Here is a 23,729-nt window from a genome sequence, read left to right as displayed (position 1 = left end):
TTTTTAGTAATGACAATTTCAAGTGTTGCAGCTTATATAGAGAGGTGTATGTATGCAAACCATCTTTGATCGTTACTTTGTGATGAATTGGGTATAGATTCTAAAGAAATATTTTAATTAAGTAATACTTTGTTTCAGATTCAACCAACTCTGGCGATAACATGTATACTTTAATGAATGCAGTACCTCCTGGACCTAACAGACCTAATGTAAATATGAATTTTTTTAATTTTTGGAATATATTTGAAGACTTTCAAACTCTGAGTGCATTCCATGTTCTGTATATGGTTTAAACTTTATATTTTATTATCCAGGAGCTTATTAGATATTCAAAAAGTCAAATTCTTTTCTCTGAGCTGGGTTAAAAAAATAGTACACATATATAACAGAGACTTTATATCAATATAATTTAAAAGTAATTATTATACGTTAGTTTCATCTTATTTTATTGTAAATAATTAATGATATATACTACTTGAAAATGACAAGTTATATATAATCATTTATATTAACCTCATTTTTAACATCACTAAGTTTTTTCATTGTGATTTTTTTTTGTCCTGATAAACTTGAAAATAAAGGAGAAAGTTGGCTATGCTTGTTTTTTTTAGAATATGAAATCTAGAGTTTAAATATGGAGCTAAAGCAGTTATTACAGGAAGAACTTGGGTGTTCTTAATAAAGCATTTGGTCGTGATTTTTCCACAGAAGCTCACAGGAAAACATTTTATTTATCTATAAGGCCTACATGTTTACAAAAATATTTATAACAGATTATAGTTAATACACATGTGTATATAGGGTAGCAGAAATCAAAGAAAAATCAGAAGATATATATGTTATATGCTAAACTGACCAAATATATATACCTATAGTTTTAGCGTCTTTTAAAACACTGTAGGAGCCAGATAAAAGTTCACAGTCTACTAGGCCTACCAGCACCAGTTTCTCAACCCATATCTAAACTATGCTTTTGATAAAAGCTAAATAATAGCAGTAAGTTTAAATCAATTTCTTTGACTTATATATATCTTACATCAGTGAGGCATGCATATTCCAATTTGTTTACTGAACACCAGCCTGTGTGCTTTTAGATACTCAATTTTACCAAGCAAAATTGGCATTCTCTTGGGGAATGTTATAAGCATGTGTTTTGTATTGCCCACAGTGATAGAAGGCCATTTTATTCCCACACAGAGGTGGTGAAGTACAGGGTTGCCTGCCAAAGGCAGTTATTTCTCCCTAAAAGCCTTCATGATTACTCACCACCACCGCTCCATCCACACACAGACACCATAGTCAATATTCTGCACCATACAACATCGTAGAAATGCTTTTGGCATGGGAAATTTGAAGAGAAAGTGTTTTCAGCGGGCTGTCTTACCTGTAAGTGTAAGGTAATCATAGGTAACTTGTCTTTGAACTGGGCTCCAGGTTTCCTCAGTGTTCTAGAGAGATGAGAGGAAGACTGAGTGGGCGGGCCATGGGTTCTCTATCACCAACCCCATCATAGCACACCTGTTTTGTACCAGGCTTCTAATGTAAGATTTCACCTGAAAAGAAAGGAAAGAAAAAAAGAATTCCACTACTTTAAAAAATGTTAAGCAGAATGGCCTTGGAATGTCTGAGTGTCATTGAAGTAACATGGTTGAGACTGCCAAGAAGAATTAGCTATATTCAGCAATCCCCAAGGAGTGAAATGTATTTAACCTATAAGATGAAATTATTTATTATATCCATTTAAACAAAGACAGATTGCCTGCTAAGAAAAATGTTAATGTTGTCATAATGACATTGAATTTTTCTTATTAATAAGCCAGTACCCTTAACAGCTTCTTAAGAACCACCTTTGGTTTTCAATAGAAAATTTGTCAATATCATAGAGGAAAATGCTTATCTTCTAATTTGCACTGGAATTTATATAGTTTCTGAGTATATCTGAAGAAGAAAAATTTGGAGATGATTGAGGATTAAGCTAAACGTCTATATGTGGAATACAGAGAAAATGATATGAGAGAGGTGAACAGTCCAGTTAGAGAATCCACAAGGCTGAAAAACATCAAGTAAAAGATCTCCATAGCTTGAAAGTAAAAATAAGTTGTGGCAGTGTCTTGTAATGTTAAATATATTGTAAAATTGAGATAAGCCATTGTTTTCAGTGTGATTACAGTGATTTTCTTCATTTTTAAAATAGTTTCCAATGGGCCCTGGGTCAGATGGTCCCATGGGTGGATTAGGAGGAATGGAGTCACATCACATGAATGGCTCTTTAGGTAAGGCTTTTCAATTTGATGTTTAGAATAAATTCAGAAGAAAACCTTAATTCTACATAGTGGATATTACAGTTTCCAAAGTTCTTCCATAGCCAGCTACTCATTTTTAAACACTTCAACTTTTACCTCAAACAGATAGTTTAATCAACATTTTATTGGTTATAACTATAGATCACTTGAAGATCAGAAGTGTGAGAATTGTTCTAGTTCATATTCACAGTTATTTACTTTAACCTATAGAAATCTCATGTCTTACCATAAAAGGAGACATTGCTGCTATGGGCACGTGTCATGCTTGCCCAACCCAGAAGGCTGCAGTATTCTTGCAGCTGTTTTGTTGTTGTTGTTTTGTCTCGAGTTCTGTGGACACAGTCTCAGAAGAACTTCAGTTCTCTCCAAAAATTTCTTAATTTTGTTTTTGAATTTTTATGTTTGCTTCCTTTTTAACATAAAATTGTTAATCATATCCTGGATAATTTGAATGATTCTCTTTTAAGAGAACACTGCCTACATTGTCTTCGTGATAAAGACCATTTCAAGTATGTGACTGACGGTTGAAAACATACTTTATAGTCCAGGCGCCATGGCTCACATCTGTAATCCCAGCACTTTGGGAGGCCGAGGCGGGCGGATCACGAGGTCAGGAGATGGAGACCATCCTGGCTAACACGATGAAACCCCATCTCTACTAAAAATACAAAAAATTAGCCAGGCACGGTGGTGAGTGCCTGTAGTCCCAGCTACTAGGGAGGCTGAGGCAAGAGAATGGCGTGAACCTGGGAGGCAGAGCTTGCAGTGAGCCGAGATCGCACCACTGCAGTCCAGCCTGGGTGACAGAGCAAGACTCTGTCTCAAAAAAATAAAAAAATAAAAAAAATTATCTGGGCAGGGTGCCGGGTGCGTGTAATCCCAGTTACTCGAGAGGCTAAGGCGGAGAATCGCTTGAACCCCGGAGGCGGAGGTTGCAGTGAGCTGAGATTGCTCCATTGCACTCCAGCCTGGGTGACAAGAGCAAAACTCCGTCTCAAAAAAGAAAAAAAAAGAAAAAGAAAACATACTTTATAAATTATGCGTTCTTACCATATGAATCTAAATAGCTGCAAGGTGAATGAAAACTCTTAACACTAGTGAGAAATACAGACAAGTGTTGCAAAATTGACTGGGTCATACCACACAAGATAGTTATATTTGTTTTGCATTCACATAAGTTAAATGCAAAACAAACAAAAAACACTTTTTATGTTTGTGTATGTTTAAGTAACATGACCATAAACTAATTTAAAAGTTGACAATGGGGGTAGGAGTTATGATTTTTTTTTTCTTTTGGAAAGGGTTCATCTTTTACATAAGTTGGAAAAAATATGTTCATGAGTAATTTAGGTTATATACAGATTTCGCTTCCCCACCTAAGGTCAGGAAATGCCTCCCTCTGATACTTGGAAAATCTTTCAATAATCAAGAAATTATTTGCAGTACACTAAGAGACTTTTGAGCTTTTAAAATTTTATACTTATTTTGCCTAGATTGCAAAGTCTTGATTTGCACTGTCCAATTGCATTAGCCACTAGCCATGTGTGACTATTTGATTTTAAATTAAGAAAATTTTAAAATTCAGTTCTTCAGTTGCACTGCCACATATCAGGTACACAGCAGCCACTTGTAGCTAATGACTACCTTAATGAACATCACAGAGAAACATTTCTATTATTGCACAAAATTCTGTTGGACAGCACCATTCTTGAATTTTATTTTCCAATTTATTGCAAAATAATTCACTTTGCAATATTGTTATTTGTAGAACTATTCACAAAAAGATATTTGGGGCCGGGTGCGGTGGCTCAAGCCTGTAATCCCAGCACTTTGGGAGGCCGAGACGGGCGGATCACGAGGTCAGGAGATCGAGACCATCCTGGCTAACACGGTGAAACTCCGTCTCTACTAAAAAATACAAAAAACTAGCCGGGCGAGGTGGCGGGCGCCTGTAGTCCCAGCTACTCGGGAGGCTGAGGCAGGAGAATGGTGGGAACCCGGGAGGCGGAGCTTGCAGTGAGCTGAGATCCAGCCACAGCACTCTAGCCTGGGCGACAGAGCGAGACTCAGTCTCAAAAAAAAAAAAAAAAAAAAAAAGATATTTGGTATAGTTAAAAGGCTCTCGTTATCATAGTCACCAGAATATAATTTTCAGAAGATTTTTACCTATGCTTGGCAACTGGCTCATTGCTTTCTATAATGAACATTACTGTACATATTATATATACACATATATATATGATTGCATATATGCATTCAGTATTTAATCATTTATTATGCCTGTTTATTTGCAACTTAGGTTAATAAGGGCTAGCTTTATTAGTAATGCTGACTGATACTATGCCACTAAAATGTTATATTATTTTTATGCTAGGAAAATTGTCAGAAGTAAAATTGTTTAAAGTAAAGTTAATATTGTGGAAAAGATCTGATTATTGTTCTGTTAGTTAATGTACGATTCTGTTTCTTTTTTTTTTTTTTTTTTTTGAGACAGTCTCATTCTGTCACGTACACTGGAGTGCAGTGGCGTGATCTCGGCTCACTGCAACTTCTGCCTCCCAGGTTCAAATGAATTTCCCGCCTCAACCTCCCAAGTAGCTGGGACTACTACAGGGGCCCGCCACCATGCCCAGCTAATTTTTGTATTTTTAGTAGAGGTGGGGTTTCCCCATGTTTGGCCAGGGTCGTCTCGAACTCCGGACCTCAAATGATCCACCCACGTTGGCCTCCCAAAGTGCTAGGATTACAGACCTGAGCCACTGTGCCCGGTCTCTATTTCTTACATAAGAAAAGAAATTAATATTGATTGTTTATTTCTTTCAAGGATCAAAATAAAAATATAATATTTAAAGACATTTTTAATTTTGAAGAATTGTCATGAATATTCATTGCTATCAACTTTTTAATATTAATACTTAGCTTTTGGTTATTATAGTAAAGTATGGTTTAAAATATTGTCAAACATTGTTGCAAGTGTTCATTTTATATTTTATCAGATTTACAGCATCATTTTCAAAAAATATATGTAGATATCTATATGTTATATATACATTTTATATTTTTAATTGGGTAGGGCATATAAATGGTCTTTCTAAAATTTCACATTCAGGAATCTATGATAACAACAGTTTTCTTCATGCTTCCATAAAAAAAATGATTGGGAACTAAGGAAAGAACTCCTTGCATTTTCCATCAGATGGTACTGATTCACTATACTGTGTAAAAGAAGAGGAATTTTTTCAGATTTAAAAACTCAGGAACTATACACTGGAAAATATAATATACTTCACTTATTTAAATTAAAGGAGTGTTTAATTTATAAATGAAATCTTACCTAATAAAGGCTTTATTTTTATATTTTGTTTCAGGCTCAGGAGATATGGACAGTATTTCCAAGGTGAGTGCTGTGTATTCTGTGTTGTTTTTAATCAGAATTTTGTTCTTGAACAATAGTTTGAAAGTAGAAGACCAGGTATAATTAATTGGAAGTTAAGAATACTAATGCATATTATCTGCAGGAAAGGGTAAAATAAGTCTTTTAAGAATGTTTCTAAATATGCTAAGATTAATTAACAGGACATACTATACATTATTAATTGACACCCAAGTAATGACAAATTTAATCACATTAAGATGTTACTTATTTGTAAAGCAAACTTACAGAATTTAGATAATCTTTTGAAAATGTAAAGATGTCTAAAGAAATGTGAGGAGAGATAAATTTGAAAAAGTGGTAATTATATATCATGAGGGCATTGCATTTACATATCCAATTCATCTTGCAAACCTTCATTAGAAAATGCTGATTTCCACAATAATTGTTCTAGTTCCCAAAATAGAGTAAGAAAGTGATTAGAGGAAAATTATATTAGTACAAGCAGGAAAGTGAGCCTTCCATTAGTATGTGTTTGCATTTTCCCTCTTTCAATAGTTTGATTATCTAAAGTGAATCCTTTACTAAAATGCCTTATATTTTTGAAGAATAGTATCTAAATACTATTTAGGTCATGATGAATTTAAAATAGTTCTCAGTGAGTCAAATATATCTAGAATTACTGATGAGAACTAATTATTCGCTACCACCAGAATGACTCTCTTAGAAGTCTGTTCTATATCAATAAATAGAGAAATTCATTAAGGATGACTTTATATTTATGTATAATAATGTAAAATTCCTGCTGCCAAGAAAAATAAAATAAGATTGATTGAGCTAAAAAACATTTTAAATTAAGACTTCAAGTTTTAAAAAATATTTAATTGGAATTCTGGCATTATAACTCTGTTGCCTGGCTGCTTTGCCTCACAAGCTCCACATGTATTTTGGATGTCTATGTTTAGAAACAATCATGTTTAGAAAAAATCAGAAAGGTCTTTTTCTTTTCTAAAAATAGATAAATATTTATAATGAGTACTAGCTTACCTCTGTGAGAAATGGTATTTATGGAGCCGGTTTTCAAAACAAAATTCCCTATGTAACTTTATTAGAGCCTTCTCTCTGGACCTTTGCAAGTCAGATTACCATGAATGTGTTGGCTCTCAGATACTTCTTTTATTTATTTTTTTATTTTTATTTTATTTTATTTTATTTTGAAGAGTCTTGCTCTGTTGCCCACGCTAGAGTGCAGTGGTGCAATCTAGGCTCACTGCAACCTCCCCTTTCTGGGTTCAAGCAATTCTCCTGTCTCAGCCTCCTGAGTAGCTGGGATTAAAGGCTCATACCACCAAGCCTAGCTAATTTTCGTATTTTTAGTAGAGATGGTGTTTCACCATGTTGGTCAGGCTGGTCTCGAACTCCTGACCTCAGGTACTCTACCCGTCTCGGCCTCCCAAAAGTGCTGGAATTACAGGCGTGACCCACTGCACCCAGCATCTCAGGTATTTCTAACAATTTAATTAGCCGAATTGTGCTTTGTGGTCACCAGTGAAATTTCTGATGCCATATTTGAGAAGCATATTCTTGTATCTACAGATGGATTCTTAATTACAGAAAAGTAGGATCATCCAGATAGTTTTAGGCCATCTTCCTAAAATTTTTACTAACTACCTAAAACCTTTTACATAAGATAGATATAAACAAAATTCCATATGGGAAAGTAATAAAATTCTATATGGGAAAGTACTTCATAATTTGTAAAAGTTTAAAAATTTTTTAAAGTCATAATGGTGAATTAAATGTCTTCTAATCTGCCCTCATGTCAGATCGGTTGCTATTCCTTTTCTGCTTACTTTCCCATGCCTGTTTTTGGATACAAGTTTTTCCACCATACCATGCCCAGTCCTCATAACACTCTCTTACCTAATGATGCATTGCTTGTGCTCTAAGCAGTAACTGACCATCCAGTGTGTACCTGTGTGTGCTGGGTGTTGCCTTCTGCACTCTGGGGACATAGAAAATACTTCTCTAACAACAAACACGATTTCTACGCTCAAGTGGTTTATTCTTAGGCAGGAGCTCCTTCATTCAGTAAATGTTGACGCACTGAGGCATTATGCTGGGCTCTAAAAGTCCAAAGATAAACAAGATATGTTCTCTGCCCTCAAGAAGTTCAGTTTAACAGAGGAGCTCGAACAAATAGGATAAATAAAAACTTTTATAAAGCAAAGTTAATATGCATTTAAATTAATGTAAGATTTATCCCCCAGTAATAAACATGCCACTTAACAATGTGCTAGAATTGACTAGTTAAATCTGCCTTCAAATGAGTTCCTACGCATCTCATTTCTACACCACGTCTGCTCCAGGTTCATTGGCTCTGGGCTCTAAGCTGGCCGACCCTGGGTGATGGTACCATTAGTGCCTGTTGCACCATAGTCACTTTTTCTCTTAAGATGCATCAGCAGCATCGTGCACATTGTATACCCGCTGCCCCAGATTCTTTCTCTCCCTGCCTCTTTCCACTCCCACCCTAATTTTTTCAGTCTTTGACTCCGAGGTATGCACAGTCACAGTCTAACTCTGCTTTTCCCACATTTCTTCCTTTTCCAGCACATGTTCAGCTATCTCAAGAAGCTTTCTTCTTCCTTTTGTTTTCCTGGCATCATTCATTATCGTTCATTTCCATCCCGTTTTTTTCTAGTAATTTTATTTGTGAATCAAAAGACAGCCTTGACCATTATTGCTTAGTAATTTTTTCTTTTTTTTTTTTTTTTTTTTTTTTTGAGTTGGAGTTTTGCTTTTGTTGCCCAGGCTGGAGTGCAATGGCACCATCTCAGCTTACCGCAACCTCCACCTCCTGGGTTCAAGTGATTCTCCTGCCTCAGCCTCCCAAGTAGCTGAGATTACAGGCATGTGCCTGTAGAGATGGGGTTTCTCCATGTTGGTCAGGCCGGTCTGAAACTCCTGACCTTGGGTGATCCACCCACCTCGGCCTCCCAAAGTGCTGGGATTACAGATGTGAGCCACCCCGCCCAGCCATCGCTTAGTAATTTTTAAAGTCCCTCTTAGGTCTCTAGCCACAGCTCTATAGTTCTGCAGTTAAATCTGTATTTTGTCAGCACCAGTATCACATATTTTTTAAAAAAATTTTTACTCCATTTTAAATGTTGTGTATAAGTACTACTTCAATTGTTTTTCTACTTTTTATTGCATAGATACTCTATTTTATCCACTTTATATGTAAGATAAAGAGTACTGAATTGAGAATCAGAAAACCTGATGCTACTACAGTACTTACAAGTTGCAGGAACACGTTACTTAATCTCTCATAGGCATAGTTTGCTTAGCTGTAACATAAAACTTGTAGTTCATTCCCTGCCTGCTTCATAAAATTGTTGAGAATCGAGTGTGAACATATGTTAAGGGCTATGAAGTGCTATACAGACATTGAATATCTTTCTTCTCATTAGCTATACAATCTTTTGTGGACAAGGCTAAGAACTCACACTATCAATTGTACTTTGATGGCACTATTTCAGTAAGCAAAATGAATTCAAAGCTTCCAATGAAGTTTCAAAATTATTTCTTGCTGAGTTGAGCATTACCTAGTAAAACTCATATGCCTCATTCTCAGAACGCAGAGTTTATCTTTAATTTAGAAGACTTTTAAAGATGATATATGAAATTCCTTTCATCCCTTTAATAACTGAGGGGTCACCCATTTAATTAATGAAACAAAAAATCTTTTTCCTTGGAGTTGGGGTTGCGGGTAGAGAGAAGTATATGGTTTGTTTTCTTTTTTTTTTTTTTATTTGACTCAGAGTCTCACTCTGTCGCCCAGGCTGGAGTACAGTGGCACAATCTCGGCTCACTGCAACCTCTGCCTTCCAGGTTCAAGCAATTCTGCTGACTCAGCCTCCTGAGTAGCTGGGATTACAGGCACGCACCACCATGCCTGGCTAATTTTTGTATTTTTAGTAGAGATAGGGTTTCACCAGGCTGGCCAGGCTAGTCTCGAACTCCTGACATCGTGATCCACCTGCCTCTGCCTTCCAAAGTGCTAGGATTACAGACATGAGCCACCGTACCCAGCCGGTTTGTTTTCTTAGAAGAAAAGCAGCTAAATAAATTCTGCAGTTCACATTAACATATCTCACATTTATATTTTTGAGTTTGAAAAAAACATGTATGTGAGAAGACAAGCTCTGATCATATCATATTTAATAAATTATCAAGAAAGTATTTTCAACCTGAAGCATTCTGACCTCAAGAACTTTGGTTCCAGTTAGAGATCCTACGCCATTCACAAGGGAGCTGGTAGATGACTAGAGATCTACACCATCATCTCAGGTGTGCTGACCTGAGTTCTAGCTCAGTTGTACTCACTGGGAGAATGACTGACAGTTTATTCTTTGAGGGAGCTAGCAGAGTCAAAACAACACTCTAGAAGACTCACTGTTGGCAGCCTGTGAGAAAGCAGTTCAAAATCCACTACTTAGAATAATGTCATTATTATTTTATTCTAATTATAGGCAGAGCCACAGTTTCTATAAATGTTCACTTTTTTAATTTGAAAATGGAAAAATTTAGAATTTTAAAAAGTTTTAAAAGGTTTGGAATAATTTTTAAGGATGGGAGAAGGGATAATAACTTACTAATTAAGAGAAGATATGAACTGGGCACAGTGGTCCACACTTGTAATCCCAGCACTTTGGAAGGCCAAATGGGGAGGATTGCTTGAGTCCAGGAATTCATGACCAGCCTGAGCAACATAGTGAGATCTCATCTCTGCAGAACATTTTAAAAATTAGCCAGATGTGGTGGCAAACATCTGCAGTCCTAGTTACCCAGGAGGCTGAGGCAGAAGCATCACTTGAGCCCAAGAGTCCAAGGCTGCAGTGAGCTATGATCTCACCACTGTATTTCAGCCTAGGTGACAGAGACCATGTCTCAAAAAAAAAAAAAAGAAAAGAAGATATGAAATACCTGCTAGATGAAATCAGACCAAGAAGTCTAACAGGGTTAAACATGGCAGTCAGAGGAAATTGTGTTTGCGGTGTATTATGTGTGTATGTGTGTGCGTGTGTGTGTGTGTATAAACATTCATGTATGACATCATAGCTTAAGAGAAAGAATTTCCAGCTTGAAGAAATGATAAGTGAGAATGTAATAAAATTTCTTGAAGTTGGAATCAGTATAATCCTAACCATATTTTTTCAAGCAAAACTCTTAAAGTAGGGAATAAAGTACACATTCATTGAAATAACTGTAACCGATGAGCCTAATGTATCTAAAAGTAATCTTGTTACTCTTTTGTGCTGAAGCAAGTAGAGTGACTTTTTGACCAACCTAAGTCCTTTTTGTACGTCATATTCTTGCCTTATTGATGAAACCTACTGGACATATTACACAAATACAGCTACAGTTAAATGAAGCATACACACAATTCATTGCCACCCACCCTCCTAACCTGTTCTGGGATGGTTTTTGGTACCACTATCTTAGCTGTCCCTCAGATGCCAATATTGAATGTGCCCTTTAGCCCATATCATCATGTCACTCAGTGATTACAGACAGCACAGTTTTCTTAAGACTTCCCACTGAGGAGCTTCTGTTGTTTTCCAATTTTGCGGAGATTACTCTAGTTAAAAACAAACAAACCAAAAAAACCCGATTGTCCTATCACTTCAAGCTTTTCAAATATGGTCCAGTAGGCTGAATAGGAATAGGTTTCAGAGATCTGATTTTATCTCAGTTTTGTATGTTGAATGTATCCTTTTAATCTTCCTCTCAGTGTCCTTAAATACCCATCCCCACTACACACACACACACACACACACACACACACACACACACACATACACACACACACACAAGAGTATAATGCTGAGCCACCATGCTATGAAGAGGTTGCATGTAAATCAGAAATAATAACATTGGAAGTATTTTGTATGTATTTAAATATTAGCAATGCAACGTTACTTTCAAATTCTAAATATTTAAAAATCACTTTGAGTTAGGAATCAGGTTTGAAGTTAGCCAAACTTTCAGAATTATAAATCAAGAAATGATATATGGCAAATGTGCAGCAAAGATGTAAAGCACCCTAACTGAATCTGAGATACGCTGCTTCTCTCATGGCACTTTGATACCACAGGGGGTATGATTGTTACACAAGAATAAGAGGGTTCATTTCACTCCTTTGTTTGACTGTGTAAAATATGCGGCTTCCGACTGCATCCTTGAGTTTTCTTATATATATGTGTATATATATTAGATTGTATTTTATTGTAGTATTACCAGTTTCTCCATTATATATAAAATGACAGAAATCCAAAAGAATTTATAAATTATGAGTAAATCTTACAATTTTTTTATAAATTCAGTTTCCTTTTTGAGCTAAGTAAGCATTATCATTCCTATTTTCAAGGTACAGTTTATTTAACTAATAACTTTAATAATTAATGAATTCTAAAATAATGCAGTTAGTTAAATTTTACTTAATTTTTTTCCCAGGAAATCAAGATATTCAGATTCATTTCAAAGTATAGTTGCTTTTCTATATACTTGGGTAACTAACATTCTCAGAGAAAAATTAATCAAAAAAAACAAAATCCTCTTTATGCTATTAAAGTATGTTTCCCAAGTCCTTGGGGTTTCTTGACATAGAGAGCTCCAATGGACTTCAGAGGATCCTTGTTCTCAGATCCTCCCTGCGGGGTGCACAGCAAGACAAGACACAGTGCATTTCTACCAGCTCATCTACCTGTCTCTGCTTTACATTTTAACCATTTTCTTCTGGGAATACCTCATTCATGAAATGTTAATTTTTATGATACAAATTGTTGTGGTTAAGACAAAATTCTCTGAGCAAATTTCTTTAAAACAAAAAATCTAAAAACTAATTCCAAAACAATATAAATAGGAATAGCTTAGGAAAAAGTATCTAAACTCTTTCTTCCATTTGAAATAACAAATAAAAATGTTTAACTCTGAAGTTTTTTTTTTTTTTTACAAGTTAATAAATTGGACCTTGAAAGGTCCAATTTACATTTATACTACTGTGTAAACATGGTTTGTAGTCCAATGTCATTCTGTATTTCCTGTTGATGTGGAGTATCAGGTATCCTGCCATGGCTAAAATTGTGCGGTAGTGTGAGACTAGCAAATTTAAATAGAATATGCAGCAATACACTGCTAACTTGGTGTTTGATTAGATTGCTAATAGCAGTCATTTTATCTTCAAGGAAAGTTCCAGAGTAAATCTACTCTTAAAGTAATGATAGGAAAATGTTCTAAAGCAGTTTTCTTTTGAGCCCCCTTTTCCTCTAAAAGTACATAATAAATTTTCAAGTCCTGAGGTGTCTCTTGTTCTTAACTACAGTAGTTAGCTATCTTTCTTTTTTCCTTAAAGTTCATGTAAAAATGGTTGAAATAGTGTTATCTGTATACTGCATGTAGAATTAAAAGGAAATGTTTATTAAAACAGTGACCTTTCAAAGTTTGATTAGTGAAATGACTAAGGGAGTTATTGTTCCATCTTGTCTTATCAGTGGGTAGGATCTCTTCATCATGCCCCTGCTGGGAATGTTTTAAACTCTCCAGAGTTTTAGGAACTCTCTAAGCTGAGGGTGGGAAATTGAATAAATATTGATTCTGAACCTAAGAAAATAGTTGTGGTAGGTTATTGGGGTTTTTTTGTTTGTTTTTTAGATTTTCATTTGGGAAGGCATTAGTACTTGTCAAAGTGCAAAGAATGAAATAGAATACGTGGTAGAAGTCTAAGATTAAAATTATAAGTATGATTTGTCCTTAGGGATGCTGCTATAGATTCAATATTCGAAACAGTACAATGCAAGAGGGAAATTAAAATCTTCAACAATGCCTTGTTTTCTAAATCTTGTTTACAGAATTCTCCCAATAATATGAGCCTGAGTAATCAACCGGGCACTCCAAGGGATGATGGCGAAATGGGGGGAAATTTCTTAAATCCTTTTCAGAGTGAGAGTGTAAGTATTCCCTTGACTATATTACACCCAGATTTTATTTCTGAAGCTCTTCTGCTAGAATAAATGCATAAAGCCACTTGTACTGCTGTTTATCTAGAGTTCAACAGGTTTATCTTTTAGAAGTCAGGAGAACCTTTAAGTGGAATATCTTTGAAAATAATTTTTAAAATAAACTTTTTCTTTTTTACTCCTATTTTGTGTACATAGTTAGAAAAACCGTAATAACAATTTTCTCATTGAGAACCTCCACTGTAAAGGAACAAACTGGAAACAGGTTGCCTATTTGATACTTTTTATAAGTTTTCATGCTACTAAAGTGTCTCAGGTTGCTGCAAAACTAGGTCTGTTTCAGTGCTGTCCTCAAAATCTAAAAGTCTGTTCTTACTTTATATAGTAGACCTCACTGGACTGAGGGCCAAATTGGCGGTCTGTTAACCTGAGCTAAATACCCAAGTCACTGCTTGCGTGTGATTGTACTATTACACAAAAGTTCATTCCATTTCTCCATAGAAGTAGACAGAACCAAAAAGAGAAGCAATAAAGTTCATTCATTTAACAAGCAATTACTGAGCACTTACCACATGCCAAGGCAATACGCTAGGTATTGGAGAGACCAAAAAGACAAAATGGTGCCTTTTCTCAAGGAGTTCTACATAATGTAATGATTTTTTTACATTAATATTTCACATTAGAAACCCCAGTGGAAATTTTAAAAATACAGTTTCCCAGAACTCTCCCTAGACTTAGTGAATCAGAATTTCCAGGAGTGGGGCTGGGCGTACTTGAATGTGGAAAAGCTTTGTTACTGATGCTGGTGTACATTCTCTGCTAAGAACCACTGAATTGGAATGTAGCATAAAAGATTTCAAAACCCAAATGAATTTCATCTTCATAGAATTCATGCCATCCTTAAAATTTATTGGGGAGGACCTACCAAACTACAGTCAGAATCAGAAGAGAGACTGCCCTCATTTTGCCTAACTTAGCATTTACCAGAGGTTATACCATCAGAATTTGAAGCACTGGCTAATAGCACGTCTACATTTATACAGAGTGGCTGCTTTATACAGAGTGACTGTTCCATTCCCAAAACAGAACACAAGATTGAGTGCTCTGTGGATTCTTTTAGTTCTGATATCCACGTAGGACCTTTGCAGGGGACAAGGCTTCCCCTGTTTTTAGACTTCATCTCTGTTAAAATTATGCTGATCTGTAGTTTGTTTTACTTGCAGGCTATATATGATTAGTGAGGACAAAGAATTTTTTTATGTGTAACAATTTACAGTAAAAAAAAATTTAGTCTGTCAGTGATAAGGAAAAACATGAGAAGCTGCACAATTTAAGTCATAATGCTTAAGATTATGGGAATTGTTTTTTAGATCCTGGTTCTTTGAGTGGTTTACTTCAAAACTATGGACAAATTAATTTTCCTATGTTCACTTTTATCTAATTAAAGCCATTGATTTCCTTTCAAGTAATTTTACCAGCAATAAAATGGCATAATTCAGTGAGATATTTGATAATTCAATTCAGTTTAACATTTATTGAGCCTATTATATGCAAAGCATCAGGTTAAGACCAAGGTATTCTGAAATAAATATAACACCTACTTTCAAAGAATGCAACCCAATAGGAAAAACAGAGGTTTATATAACTAACACATGTCAGATTAATGAGTGCTATAATGTATATATAAGCCAGGTATTTTAAAAGTCAGAGGAAATGATTAATTTGGAGTTGGAAAAAAACTTTTTTAAAAAGATTCCACATGACTTTCACTTATGGGCAGTGAAAAGAGGAACTCTCCCCTCTCTTTCCTTCCCAAATTTGTCATTAGTGACTGCTGCCTTGTTTAACAGTTGGAAGAGGGGTGCCAATTCAGAACTGGCATCAGAAAACTCACTGAGGCAAAGAATCAGATATGACAGGATGTGGAGAACTTCCTTACACAGAATAAGCACCAGCTTCTCCCTTCAATCCCTAATGAACTATGCACATGGCAGACAACAGATTCTTCTGTGAATATGTGCATTTAGAAACGAGAACAGCTGGAACAGGGCTTCTTCCACCCCTAACTTCTGGCCCACCCTCCCTGCCCCTGAACCTAAGCGGGTTCAATGCTAGACTGCCAGCAGAGTTAGCGGCAAACAGAAGTTCCCTGCTTTCTCTTCCCTCTTTGTCTCTGGTCCCCACCAGAAACGTTGTAAAAGGAAAAATAATTTGATGGTGGACTGAGAAACTGCACCACCACCCTGGAAGGTAGTACAGCCTTGGAAGCAGGTCCACACTAGCTTCTCCGTTCTTCTGTCTCCTGAGAAGAAGGGACTTGTTGTGAATGATATCATTGTTATCTGTGGCTTTCTCTGTCATACTACCATACATTTTTGTTTAGACCTTTTTATAAAGTCAAGCAATAAGAGGAGAGAGGAAGAAAGACAAAAGAGATTTGGTGCTGACAAATGTAAGGCTTTGAAGAAGTAAATAACCTTGTTATCCCCAATAAGTTAGCTTTGCTATAATCAAGGAAAGGCAGAACCCTTAATGAATTCAGAAAGAAAATGTTTTTCAATAAACGAACATGCAAGTTCTAGTGTTTAATACACATAAGTCTGAAAGCACATATTTTTGAGCAGTCTGCCTTTTAAGGATCTGTCGAGTTTTATCTTGAAGTTAAATCACAGAAGGAGGCCTGGGAAGGGAACAAATATCTATTGAGTACTCTTTATGTACTAGATACTATCCTACTCTCTTCACACTCAAACATGCTGCTTCATTCAATTAATATAGAAACAAAAATGCCCAGCCCAAAGTCATAAACCTTGCGGTGCCAACATGCTTGACAAAACAAAATGCGAATTAAAAAATGTTTCACTGCATAGGTTTTTTTTTTTTAGATCACAACCAAGACCCTTTATTTCAAGAAACAAAGATGCCCCCTAGTGTTCAAACTGTAAAATGTTTGTTTTGGAAAGTACAGACTACAAAAAACCTTAGTTTAAAAAAATAGTTTTTCATGCTTCTCAAGTGAAGAAAGTAGCTGGTCTTATTTCCTGAATTAATTTAACAAAGTATTTTCCCATGGCACTGAAATATAATCAATTGAGTAAACATGATGTTAAAATAATGGCATCAAATAGGAATTACAAACAAGATGGTAGATTATCTCTCGTTCCCTTACCCCTCCTTTGCCATTTTCTGCTATTGTAAAGAAATCACATCAGCCCCAATTTTTTTATGTAATCATATAAATACTAAATTTATTTCACTTTTGTTTAGCTCAGGGTAGAGGAACTGTTCTTTATTTCTCTCTCATTAAGAAAATAAAGTATCATACAGATGCTTAAACAGAAATGTAGTAAGAATTAAAGTGTTCTTGACATGTATAAACAGAAATTTATACACATTGTTCAAAGACTTCATGGAAATCTCTGGATTTTATGGTACATGAACTGGGCATAATAAGGAAAAAATCACAAGTTCACTGCAAGGCGTGCTATCTCATTTCACATTAAAAGATAAAATAAGTTGGTGTACGTTTAAAATAATATCTTTAAGGGTTACATTTTTAACCAAACCAAACCGTAATGCTGTTGACTGCTTTGTAAGAGCCATTTTACCATCTGGTTAAGGAGAGCCAGACTCACAGAATAGTTTTGAAACAGGGCAACCTGATATCACAGCATTTTGGCATAAACATTACAATATGTCATCACATATTGATGCAGCAGTACAATAGAAACATTGAAGTGTGGTCTCAGTACAGTACACCATGAATATTTTATGTCTCTAAATATGATACTCCATTTAACACCTACTCTTCCTTTACTTCTGGAAAATTGTAAGCCACTTTTCTACTACTTTGAAGAATAGTAATCTATAGCAAAATTCCTTTTTGCTTGCCCATTCTATGAGTTTTCCTAGAAACTTTGTTATTTCCCCTTATTTCATTTTTTGAAGTAGTTTCAGTAATGGCGGCCGAAGATGAGCAGTTTACAGCCTTAGGAGTGTAAATAGCACTTTGCATATATAGACACCTAGGCATAAATACAAACTATTTTACTGTACTAAATACGTTTAGCATACCATCTTACAGTTATTTGTACTACTCAAAAATTAAACTTTATTAGATGATTGCTCGTTTTTCCTTTCTTTTTTTTTTTTTTTTTTTTGAGACCGGAATCTCACTCTCTCGCCCAGGCTGGAGTGCAATGGTGCAATCTCGGCTCACTGCAACCTCCACCTCCCGGGTTCAAGCAGTTCTCCCAGCTCAGCCTCCTGAGTAGCTGGGATTACAAGTGTGTGCCACCATGCCTGGCTAATTTTTGTATTTTTAGTAGAGACGGGGTTTCACCATGTTGGTCAGGCTGGTCTCGAACTCCTGACCCCGTGATCTACCCACCTCAGCCTCCCAAAGTGCTGGGATTACAGGCATGACCCACCGTGCCCGGCTGGTTGCTCCTTTTTCTGAGTTGTATTGCGTGGAGCTGATGCTTCCATTTTGACTGAATTGGGCCCTCATTTTCTCTATTTTTTTCACTGAGTTTCCTCCCTGGGGCAACCTCGCTCTTTAACTTCCCAACAAATCAGTAACAAAATAACATTTTTCTGTAAGATTGACTTAAAACATTTGAAATGTCACAGATAAAAAATGTTAACAGTTGCCAGTGTTGAGATGATAGCAACAAATAAAAATGCTTGATAATAGAGTATATGCATATGTATAGCTTTACATATGTACACACTCTTAACAATATATAGTAGAATGAAGGCTATTCTATATTTTTAACACTATTTCCTAACATTACCTGACATATGAATTAACTGGAATAATTTTTTGGTTTTTTTTTGAGATGGAGTCTTGCTCTGTCGCCCAGGCTGGAGTGCAGTGGCACCATCTCAGCTCACTGCAACCTCTACCTCCCGGATTCATGCCATTCTCCTGCCTCAGCCTCTCAAGTAGCTGGGACTATAGGCACCCACCACCACGCCCAGCTAATTTTTTGTATTTTTAGTAGAGATGGGGTTTCACCGGGTTAGCCAGGGTGGTCTCGATCTCCTGACCTCATGATCCATCCGCTTTGGCCTCCCAAAGTGCTGGGATTACAGGCATGAGCCACTGCGCCTGGCCCCAGAAACTTTTTTAAAAAGCATTTCCCTTGAGGTCCTTTCTGAAATGCTTAGTATCTTTTACTGTTTTATATTATTGACACAGTGTACTCAAAAAAATCTTTGTTTTAAAAGAATGATTATCTTTATTATCTGCCCTATTAAATTAACTAAAATTACATAACAACAAAAATTTCAGTTCCTGAGTTGTACTAGCTACATTTCATGAACTCAGTAGCAGTGTGTCGCTAGTGGCTGTTGCACTAAACAGCACAGAATTAGAACATCATCATCACAGAAAGTTATATTAGTGCTGATGGAATCACCAGTATTTATTGTAAGTAACAGTAGCTGTAGAAAGCATAGATTAAATTTATCTGTGCCCATTTTGCCATATTATCTGTTTTTTTCTACTCTAATAAAACCTTGCTATCCACTTATTTTCTTTTTATTTATTCTTGCCTCTAAACTTTTAAATACCAAAATATAGTTCTGTTTAGCCACAGGCTCTGGATAGTTGAAGCGTGCTGTCATTGTTTATAATGTGAGACGTAGAATCACATTATGTGCATGGGATCAATTGAGTAAACATATTAAATGGTATGATGTTTGTGATGATGAAATGGTAGGATGAAATGTGATGTGATGAAATGGTAGTAAGTTCCCCTCTGACACAGGGTCAGGGATCAGTTCCATGTCATCAGCATTTGTCTATAACTGGGGGGTTTGCTTTGCTTTGCTTTTCTGCTGCTATGATCAAGGGGAAAGGTTGTCTAAACTGAATCTCTTTTCTTGTTTCTGGCAGCCTCCCTCTTTTTTTTGTTCTCCTATGATCTGTCTAAAAGTCTCCCCTTTTAATCACCATATACTCACTATAATCCTACCTACAGGATCAGTTCAAGTATGTAATTTCACTTTCCTGTACTGAAACACTGTAGGCTGTGAAGTGATTAACAAGTATTAATAGATTTTCCTTGATGTAATGCATGTTTAAAGGATTAAACAATCCTCTTCCTATAGTCCAGTGACCCTTTTCCAGGCCTAATCACCCACCTTTCCTCAGGAACAGTGCATGCTTTTGGTTTGAGCCCTAATGACATCTGGCCCAGACATGTGCCAGCTGAGCCACTGCCCCTCTGTGCTCTTCCCTGGGGAGTCCTGCTTCCACACTATAATCCGTCCTTACATCAGTATACACCTATATGCCCTTTCTGATTTCTGCAGCCGGTCTCAGCTTGTCTAGAATTCACTTCATTTTATTCTCTTTCTGCCAACTTTCTGAAAAGTTTGTGCTCCCCTACCCAGGATTATCACAGCTTCTGGTTAGGTTCCTGGAGCCTGGGACCAATCCCTTTGCCTTTATCTGCCTTTTTCCAGGAGGCACAATTGTTATTAGCATGTTGAAGGTAATTGCCTTTTACCCTGGTCCTCATGAGCTTCCAATAAAACATTTAAAATATTTCACATTTCAGGGTCCACATTTATATTTTAATTTAGAAACTGTCTTCATCCAAAGAGTCTTCAATCCCACATGTGGGATTAGATGCCTCTCCCCACAGCTCAGATAGTCTAGAGCTGTGTTGTTCAAAATGTAACCACTAGCCACATGTGGATACTCAAACTTAAATAAATTAAAAGTAAATAACATTAAACATATAGTGTCTTGACTGCACTAATCACATGGCATGTGCTCAGTAGGCACATATGGCTAGTGACCTCCAAGTTGGACAGCACCGACCACAGAATAGATATGTCATTGAAGAAAGTTCTCTTGCATGGTGCTGCTGTAGAACTTTTCTGTCACAGTCTATTCCCCAAGAATATGAGGGTACAGTGGCACAATTAGCAAAATAATTGCTCTTTATTTCTCTCTAAATCATTTTTGAAACCATTTTTTTCCAAACCTCTGAAACCCTCACCTTTTATCATTTGTCAGCCTCATCAAACTGACAAGTCAGCATGTAACAATGATGTTCCTACTCACGTGCAAAAATGACTGGATTGCAGTTAGAGTCACAGGCCGAGCACAGGGGCTCACGCCTGTAATCTCAGCACTTTGGGAGGCCAAGGCGAGCAGATTGCTTGAGCCCAGGAGTTTGAGACCAGCCTGGGCAACATGGTAAAACCCCATCTCTACAAAAAATACAAAAATTAGCCACGTGTGGTGGCTTGTGCCTGTACTCCCAGCTACTGGGGAGGCTGAGGTGGGGGGATCACCTGAGCCCAGGGAAGTCAAGGTTGCAGTGAGCTGAGATCACTGCACTCCAGCCTGAGTGACAGAGTGAGACCCTGTTTCAGAAAAAAAGATTACAGCACAGATTATGGGCAAGATGCTTAAATGCTGCAGTATAAATTAGTTTCTTAAGTATTTTCAGTGCTTTAATGAGAGCTTCCCAGGGCCAGCTTGCACTTGTTTTTGTTTTGTTTCCCTACAATATTAACCTAACACTTGCTGAGCACTTTCTATGTATTCAATAAATACTTGGTTTAGGGATTTTATATCTCTTCTTCCCCAAGCCCCTTTACAGATAGGGAAACTGAAGTCAAGACAGGTTAGGTAGCCTCCTCAGTTTACAAGCTAGTAGGTGGCAAAGACTAGTCCTCATACTTACTTAGTTATGATCCAGCCTTGGACTAAATTTAACCAAGGTTTTTACAAGTGCCTGCAAAACATCAATCTGTCTGGAGGGAGGAGGCAGAGGGACTGGGTAATGATCAGCCTTCTGGGTGCAGGGAGAGAATAGGACTTGATGCTTTCCAGGGGAAATATTGAAAATTTCAGTATTAGGTTAAGTCTGTATCAGTTTACTTTTTTTATAGTTTCTTATTTTATGTTGTATGAGATGAAAAGCTTGCACATAAAAGATGATAAGAAATTAGAATTCTTCATTTCTGTTGTACCAAGAAGAACCTTAGTGATCTCTAAAAGAATTGTTGTTAAAATATGGATTCTTCTTTCCTTCTAGTACTCCCCTAGCATGACAATGAGCGTGTGATCCATTACCAAGTCTCCTCATGAAAACCACAGTGAGTCAGCCCTTCACAGAACTACTACGGAAGAAAATTATTCATCACAGTGTACAGTTAAACAAAGGAATCTCAGTCACACCAAACCAACCTTTTTATTTCCTGCTCTCTCCCCTCTTTTATGAAGAAAGCGGGTCCAAACGTGATTCAAACAACTGTACGGAGTGGCATATTAGAATTGCCCTAAACTGAACTGCAAATAATTATGTGTGTATGTATATGTGTGGGAAAGAGAATGTACTGTATATGTGTATGTTATACAGACATATACACATACATACATTGACCCACAGGACATTGTAAAATATTATCACATGACATCTTAAGTAGAAATAAGTAGGGACTTTTATTCCATCCTTTTTTTCACGTTTACATTTTAATTATTACAAGTTGCTCCTGCCCCCTCCCTGAACTATTTTGTGCTGTGTATATCACTGCTTTATATAAGTTATTTTTTAAGGTGAACTCAGATGTTATGGTTTTGTAAATGTCTGCAATCATGGATAGGAATAAAATCGCTTATTTGAGAGCTTTCATTAAATTGCGTCTGATGCAAGTTATCCTGTGAATCACAAAGTGTACTGTCTCAAAAAATAGAAGAAAATGTGTCTTCGTCTTTATGTTGAATCAAACAATTTCTCAGTTACCTTCAGTGAAAAGTATTTTTTAATTTTTATTTGAGATAAACACTTCAAATCAGTAAAAGCTTAACTGGGGCCTCACACAGTGTATTTCTGCAATAACTGCTTTAAACGGAGTTCTTGATTTGTTTGTCTTAGATGATACAGAAATCACTAAATAGCCCAAATCACTTAGACCATAGCAATAAAGTGACAGGGGTTGTCGTATTTTTAGCAACATCTTTTCTCTTTATCATGATGAAGCCCAAAAGTGATAACAAAACCATTTGCTTGAATTTGTCACTTCTCACCAGGAATACTAGAGGTAAAATTTTAATAACATACTAATGTTAAATGGTATCTGGTTTTTATTCAGACTTTTTGTGAGCATATTCATGTAGACACTAGAAGTAAATACATTGAATGAGACTTTGAGCACAAGGGAGAAGAGAGTTGTTAGCACTCCTGAGGCCTCTGGAGTGCTACTTTTCTATCCAGGTATCTTGCTTGCTACCAGCAGAATTGACTGGTATTGGTTCTCACTCGCCAGGGAGCGCCTGCTCTGTTCCTGGGATATAAGGCTTTTATTCAGAAGCAAATCATTGATAGTGACTTTGCTTTATCTAGCCACTGACTTCAGCAGGCTAAAACTACATTGTGTAACTGCCTGTTCAAAAAAGAATGAGTAAATGTTTTAATAAAAAAAAAAAACTACTTCCCTTATGAAAGCACCTTGCTCTATGGCACTTTCCAGATCTTTTGAGGTTTTGTGCTTAATAATACATACATACACCAAAATCACAATAGAAAGATATGAAGACTTTAATTTTAGACTCTGAAAGATAACTGGGTGATCCTTTATGTTAAAATTGTGATACAAGCAACCATTGATAAATACCAACTATGAATCCAAACTCCAGAGACTGAAAAGCATTGTTTAATCGCAGGTTAAAGCATTGTTTAATCGCAGGCTTTCTCTTTCCTTTAGGCTTATAGTCTCTAAAGTGAAAAATTGGCAGTATATAGTCATGCAGCTCATAATGACATTTCAATCAACCACAGACTGCATATATAACAGTGGTCCTATAAGATTATAATACCATATTTTTACTGTATCTTTTCTATGCTTAGAAACACAAATACCATTGTATTACAGTTGCCTTCAGTATTGAGTACAGTAACATGCTGTACAGGTTTGTAGCCTGGGAGCACTAGTTTATATTATATAGCCTAGGTGTGTAGGAGCCTATACCATCTGGGTTTGTGTAAGTACACTCTATGATGTTCG

The 23,729-nt window shown here is 36.4% G+C and overlaps 1 protein-coding gene across 50 annotated transcripts in view; it reads left to right on the top strand.

Moving 5' to 3' along the window:
* The window catches only part of SSBP2 (single stranded DNA binding protein 2), a 329,283-nt gene extending 306,131 nt beyond the window's left edge, over positions 1-23,152 (top strand). For 34 of the 50 annotated variants that reach the window (XR_012413812.1, XM_073993723.1, XM_073993718.1 and 31 more), the window contains 5 exons: positions 139-209; positions 2,195-2,273; positions 5,672-5,700; positions 13,590-13,688; positions 21,761-23,152. Coding sequence is in view for 45 of the 50 variants with exons in the window: in XM_073993723.1 (XP_073849824.1) it covers positions 139-209; positions 2,195-2,273; positions 5,672-5,700; positions 13,590-13,688; positions 21,761-21,790 (308 nt within the window). In the remaining 5 variants the exon portion in view is untranslated. The remainder of the gene's footprint in view (positions 1-138; positions 210-2,194; positions 2,274-5,671; positions 5,701-13,589; positions 13,689-21,760) is intronic. The other 16 variants (XM_073993732.1, XM_073993719.1, XM_065546430.1 and 13 more) reach the window with 5 other exon arrangements.
* The last annotated feature ends 577 nt before the right edge of the window (positions 23,153-23,729 follow it).

Source organism: Macaca fascicularis, chromosome 6, assembly GCF_037993035.2.
Source record: "Macaca fascicularis isolate 582-1 chromosome 6, T2T-MFA8v1.1".
Classification (NCBI taxonomy): domain Eukaryota; kingdom Metazoa; phylum Chordata; class Mammalia; order Primates; family Cercopithecidae; genus Macaca; species Macaca fascicularis.
Note: the sequence above shows the minus strand (reverse complement) of the source record. Positions and strands in the feature narration are given on the sequence as shown.